The 13,803-nt window shown below is 35.4% G+C and overlaps 1 protein-coding gene across 2 annotated transcripts; it reads left to right on the top strand.

Moving 5' to 3' along the window:
- Window positions 1-7,474, top strand: LOC132719244 (EEF1A lysine methyltransferase 1-like). 2 transcript variants are annotated; one of them, XM_060703002.1, is made up of 5 exons: window positions 1-172; window positions 2,588-2,772; window positions 3,152-3,234; window positions 3,804-4,081; window positions 6,957-7,472. In XM_060703002.1, exons 2-5 carry the CDS (start codon window positions 2,620-2,622, stop codon window positions 7,091-7,093), a joined length of 651 nt encoding a protein of 216 aa, XP_060558985.1. In that variant the 5' UTR covers window positions 1-172; window positions 2,588-2,619; the 3' UTR covers window positions 7,094-7,472. The 2 variants fall into 2 exon arrangements, with proteins under 2 accessions (XP_060558985.1, XP_060558986.1); XM_060703003.1 differs by having other exon boundaries at window positions 97-172; window positions 2,620-2,772; window positions 6,957-7,474.
- The last annotated feature ends 6,329 nt before the right edge of the window (window positions 7,475-13,803 follow it).

Here is a 13,803-nt window from a genome sequence, read left to right as displayed (position 1 = left end):
GGATAAAATGATTTATCCAAAAATTATATAAAGGAGCTGATTGTCTGTCTAATCAAGGACAGTGGTCTTACGTAGGACGAAACATGTCGTTTTAGTGAAACGAAATTCTATAATTCTTCTTGGGTTACTGCCCTTTGTTCCAAAGACGCCATTTGCACATCACGTTTTTAAGGTAAATCTGAATGCTTTGTAGAAATGACAAACATTTGTACACAGTATTCTAGAAACTCACCTAATTGTAACTTATATGTTAACTTTTCTGTTATGTTTTTAAAGGCAGATCTAAACCTCCGGGGAAAAAAGGTAGATTTAAACCTCCGGGGAAAAAAGGTAGATTTAAACCTCCGGGATTTTGTCATCCGACTGCACAGACACTTGGAGTATGGACCCCGCCCTTCCCCGCCCCTGAATATTAAAAACTAAAAGTATTGTTTATTACAAGAATAAGTTTTAAATTTGTGCTTATATTAGTATGAGACGGTAAAGTGTCTAACACATGAACAAGTTTGAATAGAATTTCATAACGTTTTAAAAAAGTCAATTTTTTTCCAACGCTTCAATTTCCTGAAGATACCAAGCTTCGAAATGTAAACACAACTGACCTACATATATTTCAGGTATTTATGTTATCGCATGCCATTTATTTCTGGTGTAAATCAGTCGATGCATATATTCCTTTGATAAATAACTGCATGTTATTATCAGATCGTACCTTTCTTCCAAGCTTTGCACATTTAATTATATTTTCATAACTGAGTCACATGCTTCTTTACGAATTCATGACCACTGGAATGTTTCCCGTAAATTACAGCGGGAAAATCGCTGGGAAAAAGAAATTCAATCGCAACTACTCGGCCCTTTCCGTCAGTCTTCTTGATTTGGTTTCTGTACTGATTAGGGGAAGTAACCGCTGCGGGGTTTTGGTTCTCGGCATGAAAATGAAAGCGCAAAACAGTGCCGAAACTCATTCCAGTCATCTCACATCAAAGGAAAGCGTACGTTGTTATCTTCATGAAATTATGATATTCTATGGACTTTTTTAAACGTGGTTAAAATAGCGGGAAACATGTTTTATGTTCAAGACATGTGACCAGGTCGTAATAATATGCAAAAATATTTTGACGTACGGTTTGCACGATAAAAATAGGCATGGTGTATACAAGTGCGGATCAAGAAGGGGAGCCACGCACATAACCACAAGCGTCTGTGTCCGACTGCACCTGTGATTGATTTACAGTACTTAGATTGTTTAAAAAAATGTTGAATGTGAAATAATTTTTTATTAAAGTAGCTTAAAAAATGAAACTTACATAGTGATATTTTTTCGATTGACATATCCCGGACCACGTACGTTGGCAACAAACATAAGTCATAACCTTTGCATTTGTTCAGGGTCTTTCAAATAGAATTCTATTTGAAAGACACTGATTTGTTCAACTAATTAGACTTGTCAAAAGTAGATATGTCCTGAAAACATCCCTGTATCCCATGTCATGAGGGGGTGAAAAAGAATTGTGTTTTTGTGCCATATATGGTCAAAAGAGACATCAAAATATGAGCTGTGTCATGACAAAACCAACATAGTGCGTTTGCGACCAGCATGGATCCAGACCAGCCTGCGCATCCGTGCAGTCTGATCAGGGTCCATGCTGTTCGCTATCAGTTTCTCTATTTGTAATAGGGTTGGTAAGCGAACAGCATGGATCCTGATCAGACTGCACGGATGAGCAGGCTGGTCTGGATCCATGCTGATCGCAAACCCATTATGTTGGTTTTGTCGTGACACGGCTCAATTATATTTTTGGGTGGGAAATGTCTTATTCCTGGGGAAGAAACAGCCTACTTTACCTGATAGATCTTTATCTGTTTTTAAACAAATTTCCAAATTAATTTTTCAACAAAGAACTAAAGCCACATAATCCCACTAAATGTCTCTCTCAAAGGCAATGGATTATTTGTAATTGGTGCATATATAAACATTACCCTCTAATTTCCGGTCTCTTGGTCTATCTAGAGCTGCGAATATTGAGATTGGCTAACAGCTACAAATATATTTTATCAGTCTCCCCTAAGTAATTATTTAAAGCAGTCATTTCAATAGTTTTATTAAAATTTTAATTTAACTGTCTCTACAGTTCAGTGATTTTCCTACTTATATAACAGACTCCGAAAAAAGGCCTCTTCCCAATTGAAATTTTCTTTAAAATCATGCAGTTTTCCCAAAAATCTGAACTTAAACCAGCTTTTTTACTTCCCAAATCAGCAGTTTTAGCGATAATTTTTCCCAAAATCAAGAGGCTAAGGCCTCTTCCGAATTAAGTGAGAAAAATCACTGACTACTTTGACATTAATATTTGCTGATCTAGAGAAACAGGATTGACCATAATCATAATGATTATCCTGGAAAATCTGAGTGAGCAAATGTACACAAGTTATTTTAATAGGCCTACATCAAAATTAATGGTATAGAAATCTTGGGAAAAAAATTCCAGTCTTGTCATATCAAAAAACCTCTTTAATACAATGTAGTTGTCTCTTAAAAATAAAGAACAGATATATGTAAGATTTTCAATTATTATGTCTTTAGATTCTTTTGGTCATCAGTGGAGTTCTTTTAAGATGACAGACAGTGATGATGATACTCCAACTCTGTCAGCTGACACTTTATCTGCACTGAATGAGTTCTATGCAGAACAGACTAAGGAACAGAAGCAAATTGAAGAAGCTCTTCAAGCAGGACAAATTAAAGATGTAAATTTGAAAGAAGACTGGGTAATTAATAAGTTTCTTGTGAATACCAGATGTTTATGTTACTGAAACTTTATTTGCTATCGAATTAGAATAAATTCTGATACTTTATTTAATTTAAATGCTGTTTAGTTACATTTTGATCTTCAAAGTAGCTGCTAAAGCTTAATTAGGAATACTCTTAAGATAACTTGTTATACATAATTATATCAAGTGTTAGCTTGTAAATATTTTATGCACATGTATATGAAAGGGCAACCTTGCAATTGTTTCTAATATGCAAATAGCTGTCTTTATGTTTCAAACACGTTTTTACTTTCTTCTTGTTATCTCTTTAATACTACAGTTTTTTAATTGTTTTTTGCTAAATTGTTGCAGTATGTAATTTTGTATACTTTTTCAGCAATTAAGTCAGTTTTGGTACACTGATGAGACAGCCCAGAGACTGGCAGAAGAGGTGTTGTCTCTCGCTGGAAAAGAAGGCAGGTAAACAAAACGGTGATTTACTGTCAGCTGAAGGATGTGGCAGATTTAATAAATCTTGTAAATATTTGATATAAATAATTAACCTTGTAAATATTTGATATAAAAAAGCTTTGCTGTGAAGAATGTTTGCTATATATTTACAAAATGGACATGGCTAAGCTAAATTGAGAGTTCATTGCTGTATATATACCAGATTTTGAATTAACTATTAGTGGTATTGTTTTTATGATCCTTGTATTAACTTTGACAAATAATCCTTTAGCTTCACCTTAAGATATGTTAGAAGCCCATCACTTGCATGCATTGGTATCAAAAATCAATCAACAGTCTGCCAGCTGAATACCAATTAAAAAGAAAAAAAAAATCTCACAAAATCACAATGAATCATTGCATAATACATGTGTGTACTGCTTGTTATCTGTATTCATGTTGTGCAAAAATGTGTAGTCTTTTGTAAAACAAGCTTTAATCCACTCAACAACAATAATCGAGAATACCATTAAATTATTCATCATTGATGTACATGTTGTTAAAAATCTGTCATTTATAAATTGTCACTCCACTTTTAGGATAGCATGTATCAGCGCCCCAACAGCTTACAAGAAAATTACAGAGATCAAACCAGACACTTGTAACGTAAAATGTTTAGAATTTGACAAACGATTCCAGATCTACGGTGATGATTTTCAGTTTTATGACTACAAAGAACCTTTAAATTTACCACTGGATTGGAAAGAGAGCTTTGATATAGTGATTGCAGACCCACCATTTCTGTCTGAAGAGTGTCTGTGTAAAACGGCGGTAACAGCGAAATTTCTGACCAAAGGAAAAATAATCTTATGTACAGGTAAAGGAATTTTTTAGATTTTTATCTTAATTCTTTCATATAAACTGTGCATGCAGGTATATGTATATATTATCAGGGAAGAAAACATGCATAATATGATAGCATAACCATGTGCTCTTGCACAATTTTTGTTATGCGTCAGTGATTTTTCTCACTTTATTGGGAAGAGGCCTTAGCCTCTTGATTTTGGGAAAAATTATCGCTATAATTGCTAATTTGGGAAGTAAAAAAGCTGGTTTAAGTTCAGATTATTGGGAAAACTGCATGATTTTAAAGAAAATTTCAATTGGAAAGAGGCCTTTATTTGGAGATTGTTATTTAAGTAGGAAAATCACTGTGCATGATTCAGGGCTTAATTTAAAAACAGCTTAAGGCAATATCAGCCCCGGTAGGTTAATTATCAAAACAAAACTGCCATATTTGATGGCATTTGCATGTGGAAAGCACAACACAATTAATGTTTTTTTATTACAAATGCAGATATCGAAATGCAGAATGACAGCTTTATACCTATACTTTTATGCAAGAATAGTGCTTATGTACCTTATTTTCGTGCAATAACATCTACCCACAGACTTATTAAATCGCTAACCCTGCGGGCTTGGGTTAACCTGGTTTTAAATTCCTCCTGATGCTTTTGCAGATGTCAATGCACGAAAAAAGGAACATTAACCCTCTAGTGTTTAAAAATAGAAAGCTTCCTACAAGGACAACATATTTTTCTGTAACAGATTAACTACGCTATGGTGCTGTTTTAACCGATACTTTACTAAATGTTTATAGCTGTCCATTGTTATAACGATTGTCTGATTAAAAAGTTACAGCTGAGCAATCAACAGTAGTCTGGTCTTAATAGTTAAAATTACAGGCTGAATTGACTATACAGTACTGTATACTTGTAGAATAGATAAATAAGTATCCTAACTGATATGGCTTGCAAGGGTAAGATAATATTAAAACTGTTTAGCCTATCAAAAAGTTTGGTTTGAAACTATGACTTTAAGGTTTTACAGCTGCTTTACTCTATACGATAGTAGTCAAATTTAAGGTTCTCAACAAATATTGTTGAGGAAAGGGATGGGGGTCAATTTTTTTTTCATGCATCTCAACCCTTTTCAATTATGTCAAATCTTATTACTTATCCAATGTCATAGGAGCTACATTAATAGTCCAACTTTGAGTTCTTGTTTGAATTGCCTACCTTTAAACAAGACATTTTGAATAACATTTTACAATTAATATGAAATATATTTTTGAAAAAAAATTCTAAGATTTTTGAAATTTTACAATTTATATGAAACATTTGTTTTAAAATATAGGTGAAATAACAAACTGATTTTTAGCTCGTCTATACGAAGTATATGGAGAGCTGTCCTACTCGCCCTGGCGTCGGTGTCCACGTCCGCGTCCAGATTTCAGATTAAAGTTTTGGTGCAGTAAAATATTTTTCACTATAACTTTGTCATTTCTTAAAGTATCAACTTCAAACTTCAAATATATGTTCCTTATCATCAACCACATCTTAGGCCATCCTTAAAAAAATGTTTGTTTGCAGTAACCCGACCCAGAAGTTTCAAGGTGGGTAGGTAGGTCGATTTTTTTTTTTTTTATTGAACTGTACTCCCAAATAAACATGGAATTTCAAAATGCTGGACAATATATGCTTTGATAATCTTGTAACAATTAATATATTGATAACTGAATTCTAATTTAATAAGACCTACATTTTATTTCTTCTATTAACCTTTAACAGAACGAAAACAAAGCACAAGGCATAATTTTGTGATTCCAAAAAATTTTTTTTTTATCCAGACCATGAAAAAAACTTTTGAGTAGGGGCAAATTTTGTGAGTCGGTCGCGTTACTGCAAACAAACATTTTTGTAAGGATGGCCTTATGTGACAAGGTTCATAACTCTAGCACCAATATTTTCAGATTTATCTCCCCTTGAACTTAGAATTTTCCTTAAAAAATACTATTTTTTACTGTTACTTCTTTATTTCTTAAGGGATCAACCTCATACTTCAAATATATGTACCTTATCATCATCCCCATCTTATGTGACAAGGTTCATAACTCTAGCACCAATATTTTCAGATTTATCTCCCATTGAACTTAGAATTTTCCTTAAAAAATACTATTTTTTACTGTTACTAAAACTTATTTATTTCTAAAGGGATCAACTTCATACTTCAAATATATGTAACTTATCATCATCCACATCTTATGTGGCAAGGTTCATAACTCTAGCACTAATATTGCAAGAATTATCTCCCCATAAACTTAGATTTTATTAATTAATGTTTATTTTTTACTATAACTTTTTTAGTTTTAAAGGTATCTACCTCAAACTTCAAATACTTATTCCTTATCATCAATTACTTTTTATGTGACAATGTATGTAACTCTTGAAGCAATATTTACAGATTTATCTTTCTTTGAACTTAGGATTTTCATTAAGAAATATTATAACTTCTTTACTTTTTAAGGTATCTACTTCAAACTTTAAATATATATTTCTTATCATTACACACATGTTGTGTGAAAGGTTCATAACTCTAGCATGACTTTTTCTAGAATTATTCCCCTTGATCTTGGAAGTTATGTTAACAAATGATATTTTTTTACTATAACTTAATACATAATTATACATAATTGGTTTTTCTTTCATAGTTTTGTCCTCCTTACTGCGTCCAGTATTTTATTAGTCGAGCTTGGCTGTCTCCTGTGACAGCTCTTGTTGATCTTCATGGTGTGTTAGGTTCAAATTAATTGTGATATAACAATAAAGAATGAACACACAAGAGTTACTCATAACATAAAGGAATAAGTCCCTCCATCAATTTCTTTACTTTCAATATCTTTCTATTTTCAGGAGCAGTAATGGAGGAGTTAGCAGTCAAGTTACTGGATGCTCGGCCATGCTCATATTTACCCCAACATAAAAATCAGCTGCAGAATGATTTCAGATGTTTTACTAACTATGACAGTGTGTTATTGAATCAGTCTTGATGACACTTCATCTGTTTGTAGTTATACTTAATATAAATGGACTGGTTGAACATTGGTTAATGTACTTTATTCTTAGGATTTTCTCTAAATATTAAGGGATGTTGTTTTGTTTTTTGGAAAAACAATATTTTTGTACAGTACAAAAGAGTGTTTTTAGGTTGCCCGTTTCGAAGAAAAGTCATGCTATTATGATAGCTGCGTTATTGTCAGCATTCTGCAAAAACTTAAATGTGAACCATTATTCAAACATTTTAACTGATGCCAACATGAAACTTATCATGACAAGGTGAAGTCTTTAGACAAAGGAGCATAATTCTGAAAGCTATATTTTTGGTATTATGCCTTTTTTAGCTCACCTGAGCATGCTCAGGGTGAGTTTTTAGGATCGATGATTGTCCGTCGTCCGTCTGTCGGCCGTTTACATTTAGTTGTTAACACTCTAGCGGCCGCATTTTTGCCTAAATCATCATCAAACTTGGTCAGGTTGCTTATCTAGTTGATAGCTCGGATGAGTTCGAACATGGGTCATCTCGGATGAGAAACTAGGTCACAAGAGCTAAAAATAGAAAAACCTTGTTAACACTCTAGAGGTCACATTTTTGCCTCAATCATCATAAAACTTGGTCAGGATGTTTGTCTAGATGATAGCTCGGATGAGTTCGAACATGGGTCATCTCGGATGAAAAAGTAGGTCACTGGAGCTAAAAATAGAAAAACCTTGTTAACACTCTAGCGGTCACATTTTTGCATCAATCATCATCAAACTTAGTCAGGATGTTTGTCTAGGTGATAGCTCGGATGAGTTCGAACATGGGTCATCTCGGATGAAAAAGTAGGTCACCGGAGCTAAAAATAGAAAAACCTTGTTAACACTCTAGCGGTCACATTTTTGCATCAATCATCATCAAACTTGGTCAGGATGCTTGTCTAGGTAATAGCTCAGATGAGTTCGAACATGGGTCATCTCAGATGAAAAACTAGGTCACCGGAGCTAAAAATAGAAAAACCTTGTTAACACTCCAGCGGTCACATTTTTGCCTCAATCATCATCAAACTTGGTCAGGATGCTTATCTATTTGATAGCTCAGATGAGTTCGAACATGGGTCATCTCGGATGAAAAACTAGGTCACAAGAGCTAAAAATAGAAAAAACCTTGTTAACACTCTAGCGGTCACAATTTTGCCTCAATCATCATCAAACTTGGTCAGGATGTTTGTCTAGTTGATAGCTTGGATGAGTTCGAACATTGGTCATCTCAGATGAAAAACTAGGTCACAGGAGCTAAAAATAGAAAAATCTTGCTAACACTCTAGTGGCTACTGTTTTGATCCAAATATCCTGTAAATTGGTCTGAAAGTTTGTTTTGATGCTTTCTAAGTCAAGTTCGAACATGGGTCATCTTGGATGAAAAACTAGGTCACACCGCCCAAATATTGAAAAACCTTGTTCACATTTTCGACTCAATTAACATCAAACTTGGTCAGGATGCTTTATAGGTAATTGCTCGGATGAGTTCGAAATCGCATGTGAAACTAGGTCACAGGAGCTCAAAATAGAAAAATCTTGTTAACACTCTAGTTGCTACTGTTTTGATCAAAGTATCCTGGAAATTGGTCTGAAAGTTTGTTTTGATGATTTCTAGGTTAAGTTTGAATATAGGTCACCTGGGTAAAAAACTAGGTCACACTGCTCAAATATGGATAATCCTTGTTAACACTTTAGAGGTCACATTTTTAGCTCACCTGTCACAAAGTGACAGGGTGAGCTTTTGTGATCGCTTTTCGTCCGTCGTCCGTCCGTCCGTCGTCCGTAAACTTTTACTTTAAATGACATCTCCTCATAAACCACTAAGCCAATTTCATCCAAACTTCACAGGAATGTTCCTTTGGTGGTCACCTTTGAAAATTGTTCAAAGAATTTAATTCCATGCAGAACTCTGGTTGCCATGGCAACCAAAAGAAAAAACTTAAAATATCTTCTTCTAAAAAACCCAAAGAGCTAGAGCTTAGATTTTTGGCATGAAACATCTTCTGGTGAGTGTCTACCAAGTTTGTTCAAATAAAAGCCCTTGGGTCAAAATTGGCCCCGCCCCAGGGGGTCATTGATTTTCCCTATATGCATATAGTAAAAACTTAAAAAATCTTCTTTTAAAGAACCCAAAGAGCTAGAGCTAAGATATTTAGCATGAAACATTTTCTAATGGGTGTCTACCAAGTTTGTTCAAATAAAAGCCCTGGGGTCAAAATTGGCCCCGCCCCAGGGGGTCATTGATTTTCCCTATATGCATATAGTAAAAACTTAAAAAATCTTCTTTTAAAGAACCCAAAGAGCTAGAGCTAAGATATTTAGCATGAAACATCTTCTAATGGATGTCTACCAAGTTTGTTCAAATAAAAGCCCTGGGGTCAAAATTTGCCCCGCCCCAGGGGGTCATTGATTTTCCCTATATGCATATAGTAAAAACTTAAAAAATCTTCTTTTAAAGAACCAAAAGAGCTAGAGCTAAGATATTTAGCATGAAACATCTTCTAATGGATGTCTACCAAGTTTGTTCAAATAAAAGCCCTGGGGCAAAATTTGCCCCGCCCCAGGGGGTCATTGATTTTCCCTATATACATATAGTAAAAACCTTTAAAAAATCTTCTTTTATAGAACCAAAAGAGCTAGAGCTAAGATATTTAGCATGAAACATCTTCTAATGGATGTCTACCAAGTTTTTTCAAATCAAAGCCTTGGGGTCAAAGTTGGCCCCACCCCAGGGGGTCATTGATTTTCCATATATACATATAGTAAAAACTTAAAAAATCTTCTTTTAAAGAACCCAGAGGTAGAGCTAAGATATTTAGCATGAAACATCTTGTAATGGGTGTCTACCAAGTTTGTTCAAATAAAAGCCCTGGGGTAAAAATTTGCCCCGCCCAAGGGGGTCATTGATTTACCCCATATACATATAGTAAAAACTTAAAAATCTTCTTATAAAGAACCAAAAGAGTTAGAGCTAAGATATTTAGCATGAAACATCTTCTAATGGGTGTCTACCAAGTTTGTTCAAATAAGATTGGCCCGGCCCTGGGGGTCATTGATTTTCCAAATTTCCTTATATGTGTATAGGAAAAACTTAAAAGACTTCTTTGGAAAAAACCAAATAGCTAGAGTTTAGATATTAAGCATGAAACATCCTCTAGTGATTGTCTACAAAGTTTGTTGGGATCAAAATTGGCCCCACCCTGGAGGACATTGATTTTCCTTATACAAGTATAGCAAAAACTTAAAAATCTTCTTTGAAAAAACCTGAGTAGCTAGAGTTTAGATATTAAGCATGAAACATTTTCTAGTAAGTGTCTACAAAGATTGTTCAAATAAAAGCCCTGGAGTCAAAACTGGCCCTGGCCCAGGTGTGTCATTGTTTTTAACTATACATGTATGTGTAAAGAAAAAACTTAAAAAAGATCTTCTTTTAAAAATTCCAACGAGCTAGACCTTAGATGTTTAGCATGAAACATCTTCTAATGGTTGTCTACCAAGTTTGTTCAAATAAAAGCCCCAGGCTTTAAACTGGCCCCGCTCCGGGGCCTATGTACAGGTGAGCGACTTCAGGGCCATCATGGCCCTCTTGTTTTAAGTTTTTACTATATGCATATTGGGAAAATCAAAGACCCCCCTGGGGCGAGGCCAACTTTAACCCAAGGGCTTTTATTTGAACAAACTTGGTAGACACCCATTAGAAGATATTTCATGCTAAATATCTTAGCTCTAGCTCTTTGAGTTCTTTAAAAGAAATTTTTTTAAGTTTTTACAGGGCTGCCAATTTTCCGCGGATTTCGTGAGCTCCTGGGTCATTTTTGAGATCAATGTAAATTCGACAAAGACAATAAATTCATTTGTCATATTTTATACAGTACCCAAAAACCGGCACGCTTCGGCTTTTATCGTTACGTTAGCCGCCTATGGTACGTCTGTAAGCGCTTATCTTATTGGTCAAATCGAGTCTTTTCCGGCATTCTATTTAAGAATAAACAATCAAATTACAGTTTACATTGTTGCTATTGTCTGTTGTCAAAATGCGTCAAAATGTCGGATATTTGTTTTGAGGGCTGATGAAAACCTGAAGTCCAACTAAAGTGTCTCTGAATGGCTTTAAAGGCAACCAAGGAAGTCAAATTTAGAGTCCAGGAAATTGATTTTAGGGCAAACCAAATCATCAGAATCCAGGAGCTTCTGGGGGCCCTAGTCCCCCACCAGGGCTCTACCCTGGACCAGCAACAGGGGCTTGCGCAGCCCCCTTGACCCCCGGCGTATTTTCCGCTGATTTTGCAATTTGCTGTTGGAAGCCCTGTTTTTACTATATGCATATAGGGAAAATCAATGACCCCCTGGGGCGGGGCCAATTTTGACCTCAGGGCTTTTATTTGAACAAACTTGGTAGACATCCATTACAACATGTTTCATGCCAAATATCTAAGCTCTAGCTCTTTGGGTTTTTTAGAAGAAGATTTTTTTAAGTTTTTACTATATGCATATAGGGAAAATCAATGACCCCCTGGGGCGGGGCCAATTTTGACCCCAGGGCTTTGATTTGAACAATCTTGGTAGACACTCATTGGAAGATGTTTCATGGTTAATATCTTAGGTCTAGCTCTTTGGGTTCTTTAAAAGAAGATTTTTTTAAGTTTTTACTATATGCATAATTATAGGGAAAATCAATGACCACCTGGGGCGGGGCCAATTTTGACCTCGGGGCTTTTATTTGAACAATCTTGGTAGACACTCACTAGAAGATGTTTCATGCCAAATATCTAAGCTCTAGCTCTTTGGGTTTTTTAGAAGAAGATGTTTAAAGTTTTTTCTTTTGGTTGCCATGGCAACCAGAGTTCTGCATGGAATGGAATTGTTTGAACAACTTTGTTAAGGCTTCACACAAGGAACATTCCTGTGAAGTTTCATTATGATCTGCCTTATGGTTTCAGAGGAGATGTCGTTTGAAAAGTGTGAACAGACAACAGATGACAGACGACGGACGAAGAGTGATCCCACCCTGAGCATATGCTCAGGTGAGCTAAAAAACCATGTTAACACTCTAGAGGTCACAATTTTGCCTCAATCATCATCAAACTTGGTCAGGATGTTTGTCTAGGTGATATCTCGGATGAGTTTGAACATGGGTCATCTCGGATGAAAAAGTAGGTCACCGGAGCTAAAAATAGAAAAGCCTTGTTAACACTCTAGCGGTCACATTTTTGCCTCAATCATCATCAAACTTGATCAAGATGCTTGTCTAGGTGATAGCTCGGATGAGTTCAAACATGGGTCATCTCGGATGAAAAACAAGGTCACAGGAGCTAAAAATAGAAAAACCTTGTTAACACTCTAGTGGTCACAATTTTGACTCAATTGTCATCAAACTTGGTCAGAAAACTTGTCTAGGTCATTGCTGGGAATAAATCGAACATGGGTCATCTCGGATGAAAAACTAGGTTACAGGAGCTAAAAATAGAAAAATCTTGTTAACACTCTAGTGGCTACTGTTGTGATCCAAATATTCTGTTAATTGGTCTGAAAGTTTAATTTGATGATTTCTAAGTCAAGATCGAACATGGGTCATCTTGGATGAAAAACTAGGTCACACTGTCAAAATATGGAAAAACCTTGTTAACATTCTAGTGGTCACATTTTTGACTCAATTATCATCAAACTTGGTCAGGATGCTTGTCTAGGTAATTGCTTGGATGAGTTGGTAATCGCATGTGAAACTAGGTCACCGGAGCTAAAAATAGAAAAATCTTGTTAACACTCTAGTTGCTACTGTTTTGATCCAAGTATCCTGGAAATTGGTCTGAAAGTTTGTTTTGATGATTTCTAGGTCAAGTTTGATTATGTGTCACCTGGGTAAAAAACTAGGTTGCACTGCTCAAATATGGATAATCCTTGTTAACACTGTAGTGGTCACATTTTTAGCTCGACTTTTCTATGAAAAGGGGAGCTATCCTACTCGCCCCGGCGTCGGCGTCGGCGTTAGCGTTGGCGTCACACCTTGGTTAAGTTTTTCGTACCACCCCACTTTATTTCAGAAGTATTACAAGTATGGCTTTGAAACTTACCATACTTGTTCACCATCATAACCTCCATCTACAGACAAGAGTACATAACTCTGTCAAGGTTTTTGACAGAATTATGGCCCTTTTTTGACTTAGAAAGTGTATTGAGCTTGGTTAAGTTTTTTGTACCACCTCACTTTATTTCAAAACCATTGGAGGTATTGCTTTGAAACTGACCATACTTGTTTACCATCACGACCTTCATCAACAGACAAGAGGACATAACTCTGTCAAGGTTTTTGACAGAATTATGCCCCTTTTTGACTTAGAAAATACATTGAATATGGGTAAAATCCACTTATTGCCTTAACCCTTTGAGATATTGCTTTGAAACTTTTAATGCTATTTCACATCATTACCCCCATCTGTACGCAAGAGAAGGTAACTCTGTCAAGGATTTGTTTTAAAAATTAAGGCCTTTTATCGACTTAGAATCTTGGTTAAGTTTTTAGTACCAGTCCACTTTTTGACTGAACTGTTTGAGATATTAATTTGAAAGTTGGAATACTTGTTTACAATCATGATTCCCAAACATGTCCAGGAGAAGGTAATTCTGTCAAAGATTTTATTTGAATTATGGCCCTTAACTGTCAATGTTTTGTATAATAGGCAAG

This window comes from Ruditapes philippinarum, unplaced genomic scaffold (genome assembly GCF_026571515.1).
Source record: "Ruditapes philippinarum isolate M1 unplaced genomic scaffold, ASM2657151v2 ctg69_1_1_1_1, whole genome shotgun sequence".
Classification (NCBI taxonomy): domain Eukaryota; kingdom Metazoa; phylum Mollusca; class Bivalvia; order Venerida; family Veneridae; genus Ruditapes; species Ruditapes philippinarum.
Note: the sequence above shows the minus strand (reverse complement) of the source record. Positions and strands in the feature narration are given on the sequence as shown.

What these genes read in the sequence shown, in the direction of transcription:
- LOC132719244 (XM_060703003.1), top strand. Translation starts at nt 2,620, where the DNA reads ATGACAGACAGTGATGATGATACTCCAACTCTGTCAGCTGACACTTTA. An exon ending in CTCGCTGGAAAAGAAGGCAG is followed by an intron (nt 3,235 to 3,803) that starts GTAAACAAAACG and finishes CTCCACTTTTAG; the next exon opens with GATAGCATGTATCAGCGCCC. An exon ending in AAAAATAATCTTATGTACAG is followed by an intron (nt 4,082 to 6,956) that starts GTAAAGGAATTT and finishes TTCTATTTTCAG; the next exon opens with GAGCAGTAATGGAGGAGTTA.